This window comes from Pleurodeles waltl, chromosome 11 (assembly GCF_031143425.1).
Source record: "Pleurodeles waltl isolate 20211129_DDA chromosome 11, aPleWal1.hap1.20221129, whole genome shotgun sequence".
Classification (NCBI taxonomy): domain Eukaryota; kingdom Metazoa; phylum Chordata; class Amphibia; order Caudata; family Salamandridae; genus Pleurodeles; species Pleurodeles waltl.
The window spans coordinates 536,781,178-536,802,631 of record NC_090450.1 but is presented as its reverse complement, the minus strand read 5'-3'; the positions used below and the strand labels follow the sequence as shown (position 1 = coordinate 536,802,631).

Sequence of the window (21,454 nt, the reverse complement as noted above, 5' to 3'; positions counted from 1 at the left end):
GCGTTTTCCTTCTGGTCGAGCCATGGCCTTCCGGCAGTGGTGTTCCCAAGGCCTTATGTTTGGGCTTAGATGACACAGGGGCAGGCGTACTCACGTGCTGTCCTGCCGTGACCGGTCTGTCCTCCTCGGAATCCTGGTCGGAGTCGGATTCTCGAACGGAGACTGCGGTCTGCATGATTTCTTCCTCTTCGATGTCGAGATGTCAATGCTTTTTGATGCCATCCCGAGTCTCCGTGCTCTTCTGTCGCGGAGCGTCTTTTTTGACCGGAAGGATCTGCAGGCCTCGCAATTTTCTTCCCGATGGTCGGGGGAAAGGCAGAGATTACAGACGAGGTGTTGGTCCATATAAGAGAATTTAGCGTGGCACCGAGGACAGAATCGGAATGGAGTCCGATCCATGAGGCTTCCATGCGGTCGGCCCGACGAGGCCCGAGATGGGTGCGCCCGCCCTGAAGGGTGAGTAGAGATGTCTGTTCCGACGGTACCTAAGTGTCGATAGAAGATATAACGCGATCGATACAATACCGTTGAAAAAAGAAGCATTTTCAAAGTTTTCCGAATCTAACTATGGGAGCGAAAGGAAACACGTCCGAACCCAGTGGCGGAAAGAAAACAATCTAACATGGAGTCGATGCCCATGCGCAATGGAGCCGAAGAGGAGGAGTCACTCGATCCCGTGACTCGAAAACACTTCTTCAAAGAAAAACAACTTGTAACACTCTGAGCCCAACACTAGATGGCAGACGTATGCACAGCATGTGTATCTGCAGCTACACATGCCATCGAACATATATATATCCTAGCTGGCCCCAAGAAACAGTACACAAATGTTAGTATTTTACAATTAAAGGTTATTTATTATGCAATATTCGGAAATAAATCTTGTGCATCAGAACGATGGAAATTATGGTAATTTCAGCAGTTGTAATATAAAACAAGGTGAATATTAGAAATACCTTGAACATTTTACACCACACAGTCTTACTTCCTCTTTTAGATTAGTTTAGTCCCTCCCTAATATCTACAATTAGGTTATCAGACTCATAGTTACTGTACTGGCTGTATATTTATTACAATACCCTAAATTTATATGCCAAGACATTTAATTGCATACCGTAGGATAGTCAAATAGTACTTTGATATTTCTTCTTACCTATTGCTATTGTATTTGCCCCATCCAAATACTTGGTACTCTTTATACCCTGTCCACCCACAATTCGCTATGGAAATGGGAGGAGACCTCCTGTGTGGCTTCTTGTATTGTCGCTCCAGAACATTAGCAGTGTTTCTTGCTACAGAAACATACAGAAGGCAGGCAAATGTTGCCATTGATATTTCTGTCCAAGCTTGATTTGTATGAGGATGGATGGATGACCTTGCCTCTCTAATCACTGCAAGTAGTCCAAGAATGGATTATTTCAGTTCTATGTATTGTTAGAACAACTACTGTCACCTTGTAGCTCTGAAAATTGTGCTTGACAATAAATATAATGATATCACACACACACACACTGATAGAATTACTATTCAGAATATCAGTTTTTTAGGCCTTAAGCCTTAAACCGTAAAGAGTCAGTGCGCTCATATTGGCATACAAATCAGGCCTGACCTGTAAGTGACATATCTGTTACCAAGCAAGCCCTGCCACACACAACAGCACTTTGCGTCTCGAGGGCAGATGAGTGCTTGAACAGATGTACATGAGGAATAGGAAAGCCTCAAGACACAAGTAGAATCATGGTGATGGAATATGAAGTGGTGAATGAATGTTTTGGCTTTGACTGGAGTTTTCTGGGTGCTGAGCTAAGGAGGTACTTGGTATTACTGCTGCATTATCTGTTGTTGTATTTTCCACCCAAAGAGTTGTGCAACCCTGTCTTTCCGGGCTGTGTCCTGGTTTCTTCCACATATGCCACCATACAGCCACTGTTCATTTTTATACTGTATGCGGTTTGTATTCATGTATTAATAGACAAAACCTAAGAAACACATTACTGCCTGATGCAATACATTTTACTGTTGGCCTTTATAGTTATAATGAATAATAAAGTCTCTAACTGCTCAGTCAAGAAGGAAAGAGATGTTCATCCTACTGATAGTGACTTGCAGCACCTTGAGATTCTGAAGAGACAGCAAAATATCTGTAAACTAAATTGAGGTTTGCAGCTCTCTTGTCTAAAAGACCTAAGAAACACCAGTACTGCCTGTTGGTCTCTAGGAAATTTCTTGATAAAGTCAGAGTTTAAAATGACCCCAACTCTAACTATATCAACTGGTTTCAGAAGATGAAAGTAACCCAAACATTTATCATTTGAATTGGTTGCAAAATACTAGCGAGTTTACACTTTTCACAGCTAAGATTCATTTAAGGGCACAAGTTCAACAAATAGATGTGAAAAAAACAAGACTAACAATGAGAATGTATTTAACTCCCTAGTCATTGTTTTTCCCAGAGGGATCCCCTCCACCAGGATGAAATTAGGGGGGAAAATTTGATCCACAGATGCAGCAGTATCAAAGGAAAAAAGAAAAGACAGGAAATCTTTAAAAAAAAAAAAAAAAAAATCCCCTGCAATAGGCAAAGGCCTGGATGGGTCAGCACATTTTTAAATAAAGAAGGGGAGAGGGTGTGCATAGGCTCCCCTTCCTGAAGTGGTACATGTTCCCTGAGGCCCCCTCCGCTCCGCGGTCCAGCGTGTGTTGGATGGGGTCCTGGGACCCCAAAGCACAGAGAATAGTGGGCTGCCGCTCAGTCCCCGCATGGCCGTGACCAGGGCGCACACCACAACGGCACACTTCACCCACATGGCGTGGGCCAGGAGAAAGAAGCTGCTGGCTCCCCTGCCAGTGAGGTACTATGCTCATTGGTGTGGAAACCACTCTGCGTTGCAGGAGTTACCAACAACAAAATAGCTGCTGTGGGTGACCTGGGTGGGACTAGGGCACTCAAAACAAAAGAAAAAGGATAGTGCATCGGAATAAAGATATAGGTATCCTGACCCCACAGGACTGATGGAGTTGTCTCTGAGGGATCCCTCATCGGCAAGAAATTGCCCCAAAATGTTTTTTGGTCCGCCTGGGGATCCACAGGTCCTCCTCCGCTCTTAGCGTGGCTCACCCCACACCTGTGAATCTACATATCCATATCCCCCCCAAAAAAAACACCCACTCACACCATCACATACCCACTCGCAGATCCACAAAACCACTACCACACCTGGTCACAGTTCCACACAGCCCCTCACACAAACACTCACACAACCATACAGCCACTCACAAACCCACTCACAGACCCACAAAGCCACTCAAACACCCACTCATACACCCACTCACACACCCACAAAACCACTACCACACCCAGACAGACACAAACCCACGCAGCCACTCACACACCCACTCAAACACCCATACAGCCACTCACACACCCACTCAGACCCACAAAATCACTCGCACACCCACTCACACCCCAACTTATACACCCACACAACCACTTACAAACCAACTCACATGCCACTCATACACCCACTCACTCACTCACACCCAGTCACACACCCACACAGCCACTCACAGCGTGGGGTTGGCTGCATGTGGTGGGTTGGCCACAAGTTATAGTTTCTTGAGATAAGTATAACTATAACTTCTGAATTTCTCTGATTTTGTGTGCATAAAATCTGAACACAACTATAACGTCCCTGTAACCTTTGTTTGTTTTTTAAAGTTAATATCTAAGTCTCTTCTTTAAATTATAATTCCTAACTATAACGTCCCTGTAACTTTTGGAAGACCCGAGACGTACAGGCAGGAACTGCTTTGGTAAGACTCTATCAGGCAATGTGGGTAACCAGGTGCATAAATATATGCAACTGTGCAGACTGCTTTGTGGAGCGTGCAGAGTGGACTGTTGAGTGCTAGGAGAACGTGACTTGGTTATTTACCAAGCTAGGGGTGTTAACAATTGGATTGTGTCCAGCACAAGGGATGGCAGTTGATAGAGTGGCTTAAAGAAATTTGGCAGCTACAGCGCTATTCTCAGCAGAAAATATTAAAAGTAACATAACTGGGGAAAAAGAAAGAATGGGTAACATCACACTACCAAACCAGCTCGGGAAGCTTGAAAAGCTTTCCAAAGTGGAACTTAATAAATGGTGGGAGGCCACTTCGTTACAGAACTATCTGGATATGAATATGATTCCAAGAGGCCTCAAAATTTTTACTATACCCAAATATGAAGATCCTGATCCATCTATGATTGATGAGTGCATTGAGAATTTGACGAACAGCTTGAAGAGAATGCTCACTATATTGGTGAAATATGCATGGACTGATCATGAAAAAGCCCCCAAAGAGATTGTGGAGATAGAAAATTGGCTTGCACAGCAGAAAGAATAAGACCACATTGGCAAGTTCAAGGAGGAGATGCAACATAAACAAAGCAAATTGGCACGCGATATGGCAGAATATGAGGATGGGCGCATTCTCACATTGATCATATCTATAATATAATACCACCAAAGGTAACATCAAGGAAACCACGGTCATCTCAGAGGCTATGACAAAGAACAGGACACTGCAGCAGACACCGCTGGATCTAGTGTATCAGACGCAGGAGATGCAAGTGCCTGAAAAGGGGAGAATAGAGCAGAGATTTTTTTTTTTTTTACAGCAGTTTTGCCTCTTGGGCAAGGGGCGAATGGAGAATTCCTCTGCAGGAAGAGGCTCAAGAGGAAGAGGTGGTGGTGGACGAGGCAAAAGAAGAGAAAACAGAGGAAACAGAGATACCAAAGAAGCACCCCCATGGGAACTCCCCGAGGGGGTAGACAAATGAAATTATGATGTAAGGTAATAATACAGTAATAAGCTTATTGATCAGGAAACTGACACTCAGGGAACATAGTTTCAAGTATAGGCTTTTCCTTTTGCCTGACTGGCAATTATGACTTTGTTGAAACAAGAATAGACATTTTTAAATTCATTAGGTACTTGGAATAGAAAAACCTTTTTACGACTAATGTGAGAAAGCAAGACCGTAGCTAAATTTGTAGAACAGAGGTACCATCATTGAAAGGTTTGAATATAGGAGATATAGATTTCTTAGCTACATTAATAGAATTGCAGGACAATGAATGTGACATTGCAAACAGAGACTTTGTTAGAGAAGTAGGGCATACTTTGTGATCAGTGTGCGCCCACAAATTTCAAACCTAGATCTAAATTTACTCCATTGCTTGGCTTTGACATGCTTAATGCCTTTCAAGAGAAGGTTTTTAGGAGATTATAGAAATTGAAGGGGAGAAGAAACCGAAACATATTATGGTCACAGATGAAAGCAATTAAATCATTGGCGAGGGACAACACTATTGTAATTAAACCTGAAGGTAAGGGGGGGAATGTGGTCATTATGCCCCGTGAGATGTATATAATTGAAGCACGGAGACAACTGAATGATAGGGACTGGGATGAGATTATAACATAGACAGATCACAGGCAGATTGTGGCTGTATATGGAAAGAAACTTGGGAAACCGAAAAACAGGGGTACTATAGAGATTGAAGAATATCAATTTCTGAATAACTTGCACCAGAGGGTACCCATATTATAGCTCCTGCCTAAGGTGCATGAATCTATGAGTAATCTACCAGGCAGACCAATAGTTTCTTCCATTGGGTGTCTGCTTGAAAATATTTCCAAATCTATTGATAATTTTTTACTCCCATTGCTAAGTGCTCTTCCCTCATATATTATGGATACTGGAGACTTTTTAAGGAGGATAAATGGCATCCATTGGGAACCAGATTTTCTCCTAATAACACTTGACATTAAAGCATTAGATACTAGCATATGTCACTGTGATGGCATAAAGGCATGTGAATATTTTTTATGAGCAAGACCACTGAGCCAGTATTTACACACACAAATGCTGTTAGAGATGATGACATTTTGCCTGAGTAATAATATCTTCATGTTAGACAATATTTTGGACAGACAGATACAAGGGACGGTGATGGGCACCTCCTTCACCCCCAGCTATGCGAATCTTCTCATGGGCTGGTGGGAGGAGCAGGTGTTCACCGCGCCAGAATGTACTCATGATATGGAGAAAGTGATACGTGGCTGTTTCACTGATTACCTTTTTTAGATCTGGCAGGGCAATGAGAGTGAGGCAACCTTTTTTGTTGAGCATCTTAACATAAAATGAATTTGGAATTAACAGTTAACTATAGCAAATAAAATATAGTCTTTCTGGATGTGGTAGTAATTGTAATGTATCTAGCATGGCTAACCTAAATGGGTGTTGGATAAGGTGGTACAAAAAGTAAACACACGTACTAGGACAGAAATCCTTTTTGCCCCAAGCATAAGGATAAAACTACTAACGAAGGGGCTAGCACGAGAATCATTACCACATACAACACAACGTGACCCAGTAATAGGTGCTATTATAGAGGAAAGACCTAGAATAACATACCTGAAAACTAGATCCCTTAGAGACATAATGATGAAAATAGATGTGGGTTTGGAAACTAGGCAGGATATGTTGGGTGGACCATTTTATGCTTTTTTTGTGTGTGAAAAGTGCAAGGTGTGTGAACATTCGGTGAGCAGCAAAGATATAAGCACCCTACTAACAACCTGAAATATATCACAAAGTTTATTACTTGCAGTACTGCGTTTGTGATATACACCTTGGAATGTCAGTGTGGCCTGAGATATGTGGGCAGTATAGTACATCCAGTATGTAAAAAAATACTTGAGCATGCTAGAGTGATAGACAAGAAAGATCAGCACTACCCAGTGGCTAGGCATTTTGAAACACACCACTACAGTAACAGGAATTTACTCAAGTAGACAGGTATAGATCACATCCCACCGACTACTCGGGGAGGGGATCAGATTGGTATATTAAGCAGACAGGAATCCAAATGGATTATTGCCCTTAGCACTAAAGTACCGTATGGATTGAATTCTGATGAGGAACTACATATGCATTTAAAATGAGAGTGATTAGTAGGGTACAGTAAGATGGGTGAGTTGAGTAAAGTCTGAAGTCTTACCCCCCAGGATTAACATTAAATATTTGTGATATTAGAGTGTATGTTAAGCGTGCCATACTATCAGCACTGTGTCTAACCCCGTGATTGTTTTATTTTAGGGAGGAGAGGAAGGGGCTCTCACCTGCATGGTTTGAGAGGAGGCCCCAACGGGGGCACCCTACCCTTTTCTTCTAGAAGCACTTGGGTGATATTTACACTATTTTATTTTAATACTTTAAAGCAGTGGTTCGCAACCTTTTGTCTTCTGTGGACCCCCACTTTGTCATTACTGGAACCCGGGGACCCCCACTGAATCATCATTGGAATCCGGGAACCCCCCCGCGATTCATTACTGAAATCTGGGGACCTAATCTGTTAATATTATTTAATTTTCCAAGCAGTTGCGGACCCCCTGTGGAGGCTTCGCAGACCCCCAGGGGTCCCCGGACCACAGGTTGGGAACCACTGCTTTAAAGGACTGTAAGGATTGCATTATGGTTATATATGACTAGTTTTGCCCACTTGGGCGTACACTGACTACTTTATTAAGCTGCCAGCAAACTGATTGTTGTGTAATTTCACTGTATAATGTGATCTTATATGTTGATAGATGTGCATACGGGAGAAAAGCCCACTAGGGCATAATTCTATTACTATGCAGGCTGCCGGGATATTGATTAATGCATAATTTGACCATGAACCAGAAAGTTTAATTTAATCTAGTAGTTGATTTGGTTCAATGGATTATAACTACTATTCATGTTTTATTCCCTTATCGGCTCCATGGTGTGACCTTACATGAGTAATGAGTGATAACACTTCAGGATTCAGAAACTGATGTGTAAGGGGGGTTTTGAATAACACCTATATATCTGCTGGACTGGAATATATGATTTATATGCTGTAGGATATTAATTCTTAGTAGCAATGGATTGTGTTTATGTATGAGCATGATAACAGGAGTTCAAAATCCTGTTTGCATTTCATAAGTTTTGACTGATTATGAAAACCATTAGGACAACGATTGCGGATTCTTCTTGGTAGCCCAACACAGTTTTATATATATAGTTATAGATGTGTTACTAATCTTTATGGATTTTTAAATTGATGAGAAAAGAGGTAATGCTATTGTTTCTATAACAAAGTGCATACTCCAAAATGGCAGACCCATAGGATGAAAACAATGTGTTATGATGTACTAGTCCTTTTTTCTTTTATTGTTCACAACTGGTATTTGGTTGATTGTGGAGCACAGCGCAAGGCAGTTATGCCGAAATGCGTTGCAGGGGCTGGACGTTTTTTCTATGTTTAATAAAACTTGGATACACTGAGAACACGTGTCTCTTCCTTTTAGATTTTTTTTAAATATATATATATATATATATATATTTTCTACTTAAAAAAACCAAAGGTTACGTTTAATACATATATCATTCATTCACTGAACAAAACAAAGGTTACAGGGACACAGTAGTTGAGCTCACATTTTCACATTTTAAACATACACAACCATAGAAATTCACCTGTTATAGTTCAAGTAATTTTAAGTAACTATAATTTGTGCCCTAAGGTAACTGTAACTCGCAATCCCGCCATGCAGTTATATGATCAATAATTTTACTACAGATGTTACAGTGACATTATCAAAGATGTCTTCAAAGATGTCATGAGCATCATAATTTGTGGGGTAATTAGCAGTGCATGGCGAGGGTGCGAGTTATAGTTACCTTAAGGCATGAGTTATAGTTACTTGAGATAACTCTAACAGGTGAACTTCTATGGTTTTGTATGTTTAAAATGTGAACTTAACTATAACATCCCTGTAACCTTTGTTTTTCTTCAGTGAATTTATAGGTTTTTTTTTTTTTTTTTTTTAACGTAAAGTAATTTTCATTACTATACGTTAATCCAACCATCGACGTGCATGGCCGTGGTTGACCACAGCGCCTGGCCTGTTGCCAGGCTCTGCACCCAACCCTCATAACAACCCAACCCCACGCCTTTGGCCATGCGCAGCAGGAGTTGGCCACAGGGCCTCACCTGGCGCCAGGCCCATGCAGCCAACACCTATAACCACCCAACCCCATGCTGTGCATCGCCTTTGGCAGTGTGCAGCGAGGGTTGGCCGTGAGGGTGTCTGTCTGAGTGTGACAGTGGATGCATCAGAGTCTTAGTGGATCTATGAGTGGGTGCGTCAGTGTGAGTCTGTGAGTGGGTGCATGAAGGTTTCAGTAGGTGTGTGAGAGTCTGAGTGGGTCTGTGAGTGGGTGCGTTTGGATCTGAGTGCAGCTGTGATTGGGTGCACAAGGGTCTGAGTGCAGCTGTGAGTGGCAGAAAGACTGAAAGAGAGAGAGAGAGAAGGAGAGAGATAGAGCGTTTTTTAGGCTTTAATGAATGCTATACTTAGGATGAGATATTTCTGGACAAATTGAAAAGAAACATGTATTTGTCAATTTAAAAGAGTGAGATCACCATTCAGTACGGACCTTAAACTTTTGAAGTTTAAAAGGGATTAAAGAAGGAAAACGACCACAGGCACACCTGGAGTGGAAATACTCAACTTTCAGTGTGAGGGTCTGCGACTGTAACCTTTAGGCTATAGGTGACTCCTTACTGTGATGCTTCCAGACATACCTAAGACAGTCAAACCCACGCATGTAATTGGAATGAAATGTGAATGTTCCATCATTAGTAGGGTTTAACAGTTGAAACATCACTAAATAAAACACTGCCAAGCGATAGTAGGATTTGAACCTTCAGCCTCCTGAGTGACAGCACCCGGGGAGGTGGTGGTCCCCGGGGCTGTGGCCCCCTGCATTATATTTAACTAGAGCCCAGTGGAGGTGGCAGTCCCAGAGGCAGGGGGGTGCGCCCCCCGCATTCTCTTTCATGAAAGCCCCAGGGAGGTGACAGGCCTCGGGGAGGCGGCGGTCCCTCTGGGACCTCAACACCAGAACTAAGGGTTCAGGGTGTCTCTACCCTGACCCCTTTTCCTTTGCGTTTTTTGTTGGGACTCGGCTGAAGCCAAGTCCCAAGATGGCTACCCACACTTTCTGGCTGAAGTGTTGGCAGCCAATCAGAGCTGGGCATTTTTCTGCACGAGCTTGTCATTATTTGTGGAATTGTCACTGCCAGGGATATACAAATGTATTCTTCCTTCAAATTCGTGAAAACTACTGAATGGATTTACACCATATAAGCGAAAGAACAATCTGTGTACTGAAAGCTAGCTTTCTGCCAAATTTGGTGTAATTCCGTCCTGTGGTTCAGGCTTTAGTCATGGTCAAAAAGGTTATATGGGAATTGACATAGGAAATGCAACTTTTTTGACCCCACAGTCTCTCCTACGCACAGTCTATGCTTAGTGGGCACACTTTGCATGGAGCCCACTCTCTCCAGGCACCTAAGCCCCTCTAGATGGGCCATGGCCTGGGCTCTCTGCACTGATCTTCATGGAGATCCCACTCCCTACAGAAACATAAGCCCAATTAGATGGGCAAGCCCCTACATAGAGGCTGTGCTCTCTTGTGCAGCTCTTCACGGATACCTCTCTCTCCCTCCACATACTCAAGCCTCCTTATATACCCAAGGGACTACTACGTATATTTAGGTATGCTAGTAATATTTTACTTTAATGTTAAAAAAAACGCAGAAATTCACTGAAAACCCCCCCCCCCAAGGTTAAAGGTACGTTACAGTTACTGAAAGTTGCACTTAGGTCAAAGTTAAAAAAATATCAGTGGCGTCTCGCGGGAGCGAAAGGGGCGGGGCGGAGCGTAGCAGGGGGGCATGACGAAAAAAATATATAATAATAATTTTAAAAACATTTTTACAAAATTAAAAACTCTACCTTTTGCGCCGCCCGAGCCTCCCTCCTCCTCCTCCACTCCTCGACTGGACTGCAGGCACAGGCTACCAGCCCGCCCTGCGTCCAATCCCAACGCTGCTTTCATGCTGTTGGCAGCATGAAATCAGCGTTAGGATTGGACGAAGCGTCCAGCCAGGGCGCTCTGAGGTAGAGTAGAAGTCTCTGCCTGCGGTCTCCAACCCAGCAACGCAGTGCTTGCATTGCTGGGTTGGAGGGAGCCCAGTGTGCATGTGTGTTTGGCCGGCCCAAGATGGCTGGCAAAACATACATGTGCACTCAGATGGCCCTCGTTCCAGTCACAGCCCCATGGCCCCGCCCCTTTTACTATAAAACGAAGAAAAAAAACATCGTTTTTTATCGTTTCATAGAAAAAGTTTTGCTGCTGCTGGCTGGGTGGGGGGCACCATAGCGAAAGGAGCCGACCCTGAAAAATATCATTTTGAATTTAGAAAACACAGAAATTCACAAGTTATGGTTTACTGAGCTAACTATAACTTAGAGCCCGACCACGAAATGCTTATGATCTCACATATTACATCACTCATGACATGTTCAGTGACATCACTGATGACATCATCCACCATAATGATGTTCAATTTACTCTACAAACAAGTGCAGCTGTTGAAATATATAAATAAGCACTAAATGGCATAGACTCATGTCAAGCATGTAAACATAGCTGCTTATATAAAATAATTACACTGTAGTCCACTCACTCTAGACACACAGGCCCCATTGAGTGGTCAAGCCCCTACTATGCAGATCCTTTTTAATTTTCACGGAAAGTCCACCACCTCTGGACATTCAAGTCCCATTAGGTGCCCAAGTCCCTACTGCACAGCCTTCACCCTGTGCAAAAGTCTTCACAGGGAGCCCACTCCCTCCAGACATGCAAGACTAATTAGGTAGTCAAACTCTTAATATGTACTGCCTTCAACCAGAGAAGAACTCTTCATGGAGAGCACACTCCCTCCAGCCAAACAAGCCCCATTAAGTCGTCAACTCCCTTCTACACACAGCCATCGCCCTGTTATGACTTTTCACAGAAAGCCACTACCTAACACTCTCAAACCCTATTAGGTGTTGAAGGCTCTACTACGCACGGCCAAAGTCCTGCAAACAACTCTTCATGTGATACCTTGCTACCATGGATGGGCTTATCATGGCCTTATAGGTACCTGTTACTTTGTTTTTATAGGTTGTACTTTGACAGTTTTTGATTAAACTTAATTTCTACACAAGAACTATTCTTGGGCCCAGGAGCTGACTGTGACTGCCGGGGCTCCTCACATTCACGTGGCTCATCGTCATGTGTCTGCCAGACGGACCCGGAATAATTATACGACCTAAGCTTGACGCTTTTATAGCCTTTCAGAACATCACTTGGATACTAAAATGTCTTGATTATGAAACGCGTGTTGGCTGCCTTTAAAGGATTCATTGTACTAATTTGTGAAGATTGAAGAAGGAATAAAGAGTCCAGAACATTTTATAAGCTGTGTTCTACTTGACTGCCAACATTGCATGTTTTTCTGTCATGGTAGGACTACTCTGAGTGCCCCGTTATCCTTTCGGCATAACTCCAGCACATATCACTGCAAATTACATTCATTTTCTTTATATTAAATGGGGTCTTGCACAATCTGTAGCAAATCTTCTTCTGCATCAACCTGTGTTGTGTATTAACATTCACATTTGCTCTATTAAGCAGTATTCTTGATCAAGATTAAAAAAAACATTCATTTCCAACTTGCCTGTAAAATCTACATTTATTAAAACAATGTAAACTGTTGGCTGCACAATTCTGAAACTCTGTGACCTTTTGAGGTCTGTAAAGTCAATACTTAACAGAGGGCTAGCAAATGAATTTCTGATTTGCATATCTGCAGTGCATCTTTCCAACTCAATCTTAAGCTGTTTTACATTTGCCAATAAGGATTGTAGATACATGATGGTTACCTTTGGGAATATCACTTTTCACCGACATATGAGTGTAGAGCATTTTCTTATTATCTGACTTCCCTCAATGGGACCTTCCCTGACACAAGCTTATCAGTTGAAGAATGTTTGGATGCTGTTGTGATGAGTATAGACATTGTCTAACTATGTGCAATTTCAAGGGTACACAGTGGTGGATTGTAGAGCTGTACTTAAAAATGAATAACACAAAATACAATCTCATCTGGTGCGATAGCTAAATACAGCACTAGATCCTGGCAACTGGTAAAACATTTTTTCCTGTAGTGGAAGACTAAAGAAAAAAATCATGAAATGGAAGGAGAAACCAGGTGAGCTGATGACTCTAGAAAGAGTGACTTTTTAAGTGTGAAAGCTGAATTTTCTTTTATATGACCCGCAACAGTTACACTGAACTGTTTTACTAAGGAATACATCAGTTCCTTGTTGTATTTGTTTTAAATTATAAAGGGGAGCTGGAGAGGCTATGTAGGTTGGAGATGTTCAGATGGTTTATTTGCATATGCTTTGAAAAATACATTGCTTGATCATTTTGCTTCAAGAACAGCCACCATACCTCCTTTTGACCATTTCAAGAATTGATAACACATACCATTTGTTTGATTATCCAAGCCTGTATTTGCTTCCGGTCCTTCACTCTGGAGTGATTGAGTTTGAACAGGGTGTTTGGTGAAGGTCTCCCAGGCAGTCTTCAGGGATCCCAAGATGTCTGTACTCATCCGTGTAAAGCCTTCTTTTAGTTCTGAAACATTGAGCCATCTGTAATCAATTCTAGCAACTTAGCAATATTAACATTTTCTATATAACACAATTCAAAGGCCTTTTTTAGGTATTAAATCATCAGGGCAGGCAGAGGGCCACAAGAAACCTACTGAAACTAGACTGACGAATAATAAAAAAAAAGATGAAAAAGTTTTTTGAACCTTCAACTATGAAAGAATACATCCAGATTTTTAAAAAATTATGTACTTGGGAAGTGAAAAGGATGCAAAGTGAGTGAAGAGTTATCAGTCCTACCTTGATACCGCTGGCAAAGAAATTCAGCTTTGAGGAACTCAGACTCCCTTTGGAGGCACTGTGCGCTAAGCTGCTGAATGTAAACTAGCTACCTAGTCTGAGTTCCCCACCTAAGTCATAGTGTGAAGATTAACTTAAGCCTCTTTGTAAAAACGAACAGCACAATAACCCCATAGTTTACAGACTTATTTTGTTTGTGGACAAAAGATTGGGTGCTGTTAAACATTTGCGGACATGGGTCAAATATGGGTGTGATAAGCAACTTTCAAGCGGTGCTACAGTAGGTATATCAACAAGAGATCAGGCAAAAAGTTGTTCTATCCTTGCAACTACCTGGACATCAGGAAGGAGATAATGGCTTTTTATGGCTTTCGACATTTAACTGCACCAAGCTGTGGCAATCCTTGTTGATCACAGGGATTCACATCCTGCCATAGACATGGAGTAGTTGGTGTGGGCCTCAGTGGATGTCACAAGAGAGGTTCCCCAGGAACAGTGCAGGCGAAAAAACATGTGGATGTATGCAGATGATTTGGAATTATTGGCAGAAAAAGAACACAGTTTGGATGTACTTCTCTCAGTGTTTGAGGGCTTCTATACAGAAAAAGAGGCAATCTTTGAAAGTATGGTGAAATACCAGCTCCAACAAATGAACCTGCTATTTACCCATCTCATTTAGAGGTGGAGAACTGCTGACTAACTGCCAGTGAAGCCACTGACGTCTCCAAGGACAGTCATTCACAGATGGAAGATTCATTCTATGCAGGGTCAGTGAAATTACTGCTTCCTGATTCTAGCCCTATTTAGGGTGGTCCTCCGAATGAATAGGTTCCCTGTGGGGCATGGCGGACCCAGGTGGGGAAAACAAACAATGCCTTCCATCTAGAGATAGTCAACTGTATGGCAAGGCTACCAGTTGTTTATTTTCAGAAACAAACTCTAGAGGAGAGGGGATGGGCTGTTTCTGAAAAAAAGGGTGGGGAGTGTCAAAAAGACAATTCATCCCCACTCAGAATTTCTCTGGCTACGGCTACATTTCAGTGTACTGCCTTACTGATTTGTAATGGATTTCATTAATGTATCTTTTTATGTGGACAGGTTTTGTAACAGTTTAAAGAAGTCTTGTTGAAAACAAACAGCCCACTGAGTGACTGACAGATGAATATCCAGCGTTTCTTGAGCTGTAATCTGCCAGTGAGCAGAGACTTGACCGTCCTAAAATGCTCCACAAACCATGATTTTTGCCCTCCTTTCCCAGCTCGAGCTGCTTTCTGCACCTTTGAGCTGATTTTTTTTTTTTTTTTACTCAATCATAGCCTTTACTCTGCATGCATGAATGAGACTGTGCTCTTGTTCATCTGTACCATTTTACCATGGTCTACCTAGATGAATCTTAATCATTGCGAGTCCTCATCTTTTTTGGATAAGTGAACCTTTTGATAGTGCATTAATCCCTGTGACAATATGTGTGGAACAAGCAGCAACTGTTTTCTTAAACACTGCCTGACCTACCCTAGATAGTGTGCCTTCCATTGCGCTCATATTGGATGACTCGCCAAACAAGGGTACCAAGTGAAGAGCCGGTCAAAGCCTAATTTGTGTAAGTCAGACTGCCCACAATTACATATGGTGGGAGCCCAACAGTGAATTTTATGACAGGTCCTTCCCTGTGGTTATTACAACGTCTATGTGGCAGCCCTCTGTTAAAAAGTATATATATATATATATTTTTTTTTAACAAACAACTGTATTTTCATTGCTCTCCTAGCGGACATAATGAGTGGCCAGGTGACTATGAAAGGAAGATTAACAGTTTTGTGGTCTTTTCCTGCCAAACTAATTCAACTGCATGTCCAATTGTGGAATGACCCAAACGAGATATAGATATTGTGTTTTTCTGCCAAACTAATTCAACTGCATGTCCAATTGTGGAATAAACCAAACGAGATATAGATAAACAACTTCAGAAAAGAGGGTCTTCTGGGGTGACTCACTGCTCAACGTGTTTGTCCTTTAAAAAAAAAAAAATCAAATAATTCTAAAAACCATATAGGCCCTCATTTTAACATTGGCGGTACATACTGCCTGCTGCCGCCGTGATGGCCGCCAACATACCACCACCGCGGCTACCATCTGTTCGCCATATCATGAGCACTGCCTGACTTCCGCCACAATAAGGGAGGAAATCTGGCAGTGCTCATGGTGGTGGACAGTAGTAAGCTGGCGCTGCTACCACCAGCACCGCCACGCCAGTAGAACACCGCCAGCTGTATTGTGACCAGTAATATGGCCTGGCGGGGTGCTGCTGGCGGTAGCAGTGCCCCTTCTCGTTCCCTGCCAGAAGACCTCCTCGCCCAGGTAAGTCAGGCTTCTGACAGGGGAGGGGGTTGTTGTGTGTGTGTGTCTGAGTGTGTGCATGAATGTCTGAGTGTGTGTGTTGTTTGCGTGGGTGTATGCGTGTAAGAATGGTGAAGTGAGTGCGTGTCTGCATGTCAGTGTGTAAGAATGTGTGCAAGCATGTCTGGAAGTATGCATAAATGAATGCGTGTATGTCAGTGTAAGTCAATGGGTGTATGCCTGGTGCGTGTGGATGTTTGTGTGCGTTTATGCGGTGAGGGGGTGTGTGGGGTGAGGGGCACTGTGACTGTAGTGGGGGGAGGAGGGGTGATGTGTGCTTGTGTAGCTGTGAGGGGTGGGGTCAGTTGTGTGGTGTGTGCGTGTATGGGGGTGTGGGGGTTGAGTGGATCGGAGGGAGGTGGGGGGTTAGTTTGTGTATCGGGTGGGTGGGGGAGTGAGTATGGATGGAAGGAGGGCATCAGGTGAGTGTTGGGGGGGGAGCTACCTACCGGTGACAGGAAAGGAATTCCCTGTCACCGGTAGGGCCTACTGCCATGGTTTTTGTGGCGTAAACCATGGTGGCAGGCCATCTCATAATGCCCTGGGCAGTACTAGGCCGGTCGCCGAGCTGGAGATAGACAGGTCCGGCCGGGCGGCTCATACCGCCATGGCGGTATGAGTGGAGAAGTAATGTGGCGGTATGTACTGCCAGCCTGTTGGCGGTCATACCACCAGGGACATAATGAGGGCATAGTCTCCACCGAGCTGCAACAGGCTAAACCATCACTGCCTAGATAATAAGTAGCACAGTAGTAAGTGGGTGTTAACTCTGAAGTCATAAACACCAGGACCAGGCAGTAACACGTAGCTAATGTCATTTAGTTACGAGTTAATCCTTGTGGAATGGGGGATGTGCAGACTCATTTTTACGAGGTGGACTACTGCACAGTATTCCGCTTTACATGGGGATTAATACTCACATTTACCACCTGCTCTTAGATTGTGACAAATGTGAGTGGAAGCCTGGAGCGCAGCAAGAGGTGGGCCACAAGTTTGGGATGGTGGGGGAAAAAAGGAGAAAGCACTGCACATTATATGTTTCTTTTGCCTTGGAGGGGCCAGGCATGGGGCAGAGAACAAGCATGAGGTGCTTTGTAGCCCATTCCGAAGTCGATTTTACCATCCAGAATTTGCAGCTAGAAAAAACAGGTACCTTGTGTCCACAGCTGGTGAATCTGGATGTGAGAACAACAAACCACTCACTGGGGCAAAGAGGAAAGCTACATGGGAATTAATCTCTGCTTTATTCATAATCATGATCTACATATCCCTACAGCCCCAGTGAGAACTGATTGGGTTGATTTGTCCTCCACAACATGGTCCTTCAAGAAACGGAGAAAGTCTTGTCACACTGAGTTTTTCTTGACAGTGGTCCAATGTTAAAGACGACATTCCTGGGAAAGTCTTTATGCTGTTTACACAGGAAAGAGGGAGCATACTACTTTTTACAGAGGTATCTAGATGCCATAATGCATTGATTTTCATGGGGACCCAACTGAGAACAACAGAAAGTTCCTTGTTTTTCAGAAGGAGTTTAGGTGAGGGAGTGCTACAGGTAAATTAAGTTTCTATACATACATTAGGCATCTTACCAATATCTCATATTTCATAACATTCACAATGGAAGTGTAAGAGATGGCAGATTTTGTAAGAACAAATGTGTCCCCCTTCCATGGGTTTATTAGGCTCTTGTTAATCCTTCAACGTTTGCAGCGGCCGGTATCCTTTAACGCTCAAGACTCTGCATATGGCAAATCAACTTGCCACTTCAGCGCCAGTATACTCTTGGGTGATTTGTGTGCTATACAATTACATGTAACATAACACTTAATACCCAGCATCTGAGAAACAAAAATTAGACTCTACCATATGAAGTTTCACATTTGTGCTTTGATTAACGTGTTCCTAGGTGCCAGCCTCCCTTTGCGGACTCCATAATTGGATTTTAAAATAGTTCCAAGATGGAAAGCGATGATTATCACTAGCAGGTCACTGTCAGAAATAATAAAAGTTCTGCATTATAGATCTCACACATAAGGTCATAAGGCAGTCAATATCAATGGAAAAGAATTTCATGGAACAGCCAGTTTTCTACCAATTAAAATGAATGGAGAAAAACAACAAACATCAGAATCTGGCAGACAATAGATCCAATTTCAGCTCGAGTCACACTGCAAAAACAGCTAAAGGCTTACTTGTTTCAGGGTCCCCTGAACGGCCCTTGAACTATCATGAGCGACCAAGCCAAAACAAATGGTACTCAAAAGCCCAATGAAGAAATTTAGACAAAAACTACAAGGCAAAAAATCCCTTCAGGATCCAGAAGAACAAACCAAGAAGGTAAATGAGTTACGAAAAGCTTACGAAAAAGCATTGTGGGAGCCAGACGGGCATAAGAAGACCAGAACTAGACAGACCTCGGAGGACTGCAAATGTAAGAACTATAAGGTCTTCTGGCTCTTCATTCATAAGGCTTTATTCGATTATTTAAAAACAATCACAAAAGCGTTGCATACATAGATATCAATTTAAAAAATAATCATAGATACAATTAATATTAAATGGTAAAAAGGAAACTGAATGTCAGACATTGAATAAATTTAGTTTACGTAATACTGACTTTAGAAAATTTTCCACACAGAAATAAACAGAGTAATTTGGAAGTGTGTGCAGCAAATACAAAACTCGCTTTCTTTGGTGGAAACCATAACACTTAAGAACTGGTTTTTAATATTTTGAATTGAAATTCATAATATTTACAGAAAAAAAACTAAATGTTCTAGGGTCTGCACTGAGGACTCATTGCAGGGGCAGATTAAAACAGATGCTTCATCATATTGGCATAGGTGAAAGCAAAGCTGGGATTTTACAGTTCCCTGCCAAAATTGAGCTAAATTGGGCTCTTGACAAAAGTCAAACACGGTTGAAGTTTTAATGACGTTTGGACAAAGGCATAGTCCCGCAGTAGGGGTTTCCTCATCTCCTCCTGCTCTCTAGATGTCTCACAGTACCTCATGAAAAGCTTTTTTAGATTTGGGAGATAGCTGCTTTTGTTAACAAGGGTGGATGTTTAAACAATTCAATCCAGCCTATCGCTTTGGCTGTAGATTGGACACAGCTTAGCCAAGGGATAGTTGTCCCTGTCTTGTTTTCAAACTGTCAGTAATAATCTCCTGATTATAATTGGTATCCTTTATAGCCCAACACGAGACCCAGAGCAATAAAAGTTGCAGTCTTAATAAATCAGATGCATATATGATGTCCATTTCCTCATGTAGAAAAAAGGGAGAAATCGATGGGGAATGCCCAAGCAAATGCTGGCAGAATCAGTTCTCCACCTGTAACTTGGTAAGATGCTGGTAGCCCCAAACTACTGCACCATACATTATAGCAGGTGAACATTTTTGCAAATAGACTTCCAGAAGAGACTGGATTGGTCTGTTGCCCACTCTTTTTGCAAAAATCAAACTGAACCCCAGCCGAGTGATTAAAACGTATACACCTATTGGATATACAGGGCATCCATGAGCATTTAGGATCAAACATTATTCCTAAGTATGTACAGTTAGCAACCTGCTTGATACACCTACCCTTAATAGAAAATGGCTCATTTTAGCAATGCTAGGACAACATAGCATATATTTAGTTTTGGAAATATTAGTATCAAGATCTAAATTGTCCATGAAATCAACAAAACTGTCAATTAAAATCCTCAAGCTGTTAGGGGTGCATGACTAAGACAGCATCATCTGCATAAAGCAGGGCCGATACTGTGGTGAACTTGATCTTGGACATATCCCTCTCTGAAGATTGTAGACAGACGTTCAGACCATATATTTATAAAAGAAACAAGATGGGTGCCAGGACACAGCCTTGTGGCACACCTCACTGCAAGTCGAAGTGGCAGTACATGTGCCTCTTGGTCCATACCTTACTGTGCACTTACACCACAATGTAAAGCCTGTTAAAAAAAAAAAAAACAACCAGGTCTAGCAGAGTTTCCTATAATTTACTATGGTTTACTCTGTCGAAGGCACTGCTTAAATCCACAAAAAAGGTACAATGCCCCACCTTTCCAGAGCTCTGTACTAATGTTCGTCCCTAATCCCTCAGCCTGAACTTCAGTATTTTTAGGTTGATTAATAATGTTCCAAAAACCTCTGGTATCCTTAGCTAGGGTTGCTTCAACAAGCTTGCCCACATTTCTTATTTGACTGCCAGCTTTCTGGCAGAAATGTATTTTTTTTCACTCAACTCAACAAGCAGACACTTTTACCCTCCTTAGGAACAGATTTAATAGCATCCTGTAGCAGTTTGTTGGCCGCTCTACATTCCTCACTGAACCATCCTGGGTCAGATTTGTTACTAACAAGCATTGGGAACTGTAAGCTAGACTTAAACATTCAGGGAGACAAAAGCTTGGATAATCAGTTCACTAGGCTGGTTTAGCAACAGGAGACGTTCCATTAATAGAGGGAAATGTGTTTTGTTCACTGAGACAAGAAGTGAGGTAAAGTTAGCTTCCCACCATCTGAACCTTAAACCACTATCATGTGGAGTAATACCTATTGCTCCAGTTAGTGCGGAGAAATGAATTGTTGCCGTAAGCTTGAAAGAAATCTCGACAGGATTATGATCACTAAAAGCACTAGGTGGAATAACTACTGATCGTACTAGCATGCCCATAAAGGGAGAGACAAAGATAGTAATCTATGATCATACCCCAACCCCAGCCAGTAATGGGAGTTTGTGTGTCAATGTCTCCCTATAGTTCCACCGAGTTATGCAACCCAACTTCTAATAAATATTTATATAACTTTTCATCCCTTTGGTCAGTGTTGCAGGGCAAATAATCCTTATAATATGCTTGAAACTGCTGAAGCACTGTGTGATTAGAGCCCAATTTTGTGTCAACTCCCCTCCTTCCTCAATTAAAATGATTAAACGCAAAACAAGACACTGCACTGTAAAAAAAAACTTAAAAAAAACATCTATGTACATGTATTACAAGAAGAACCAATAACACTGTAGAAAGTAATCACAAATTAAGTGTGTTAGAGTTGGCCACCCAGAGTATTTGTAAGCCTGCATGAATTATAGGCACAGAAATTATCACAAGTTACATGTAAAAAGATCATCAACCCTCCATATGCTCTTCCTCTAT

General features: G+C 42.3%; 1 protein-coding gene across 2 annotated transcripts in view; it reads right to left on the bottom strand.

Annotated features, from left to right (window-relative positions):
- Nucleotides 1-21,454, bottom strand: part of DDHD2 (DDHD domain containing 2) — a 440,822-nt gene that overhangs the window by 97,352 nt on the left and 322,016 nt on the right. For both annotated transcript variants that reach the window (XM_069213949.1, XM_069213948.1), the window contains exon 15: nt 13,469-13,618. In XM_069213949.1, coding sequence (XP_069070050.1) covers nt 13,469-13,618 — 150 coding nt within the window. The remainder of the gene's footprint in view (nt 1-13,468; nt 13,619-21,454) is intronic.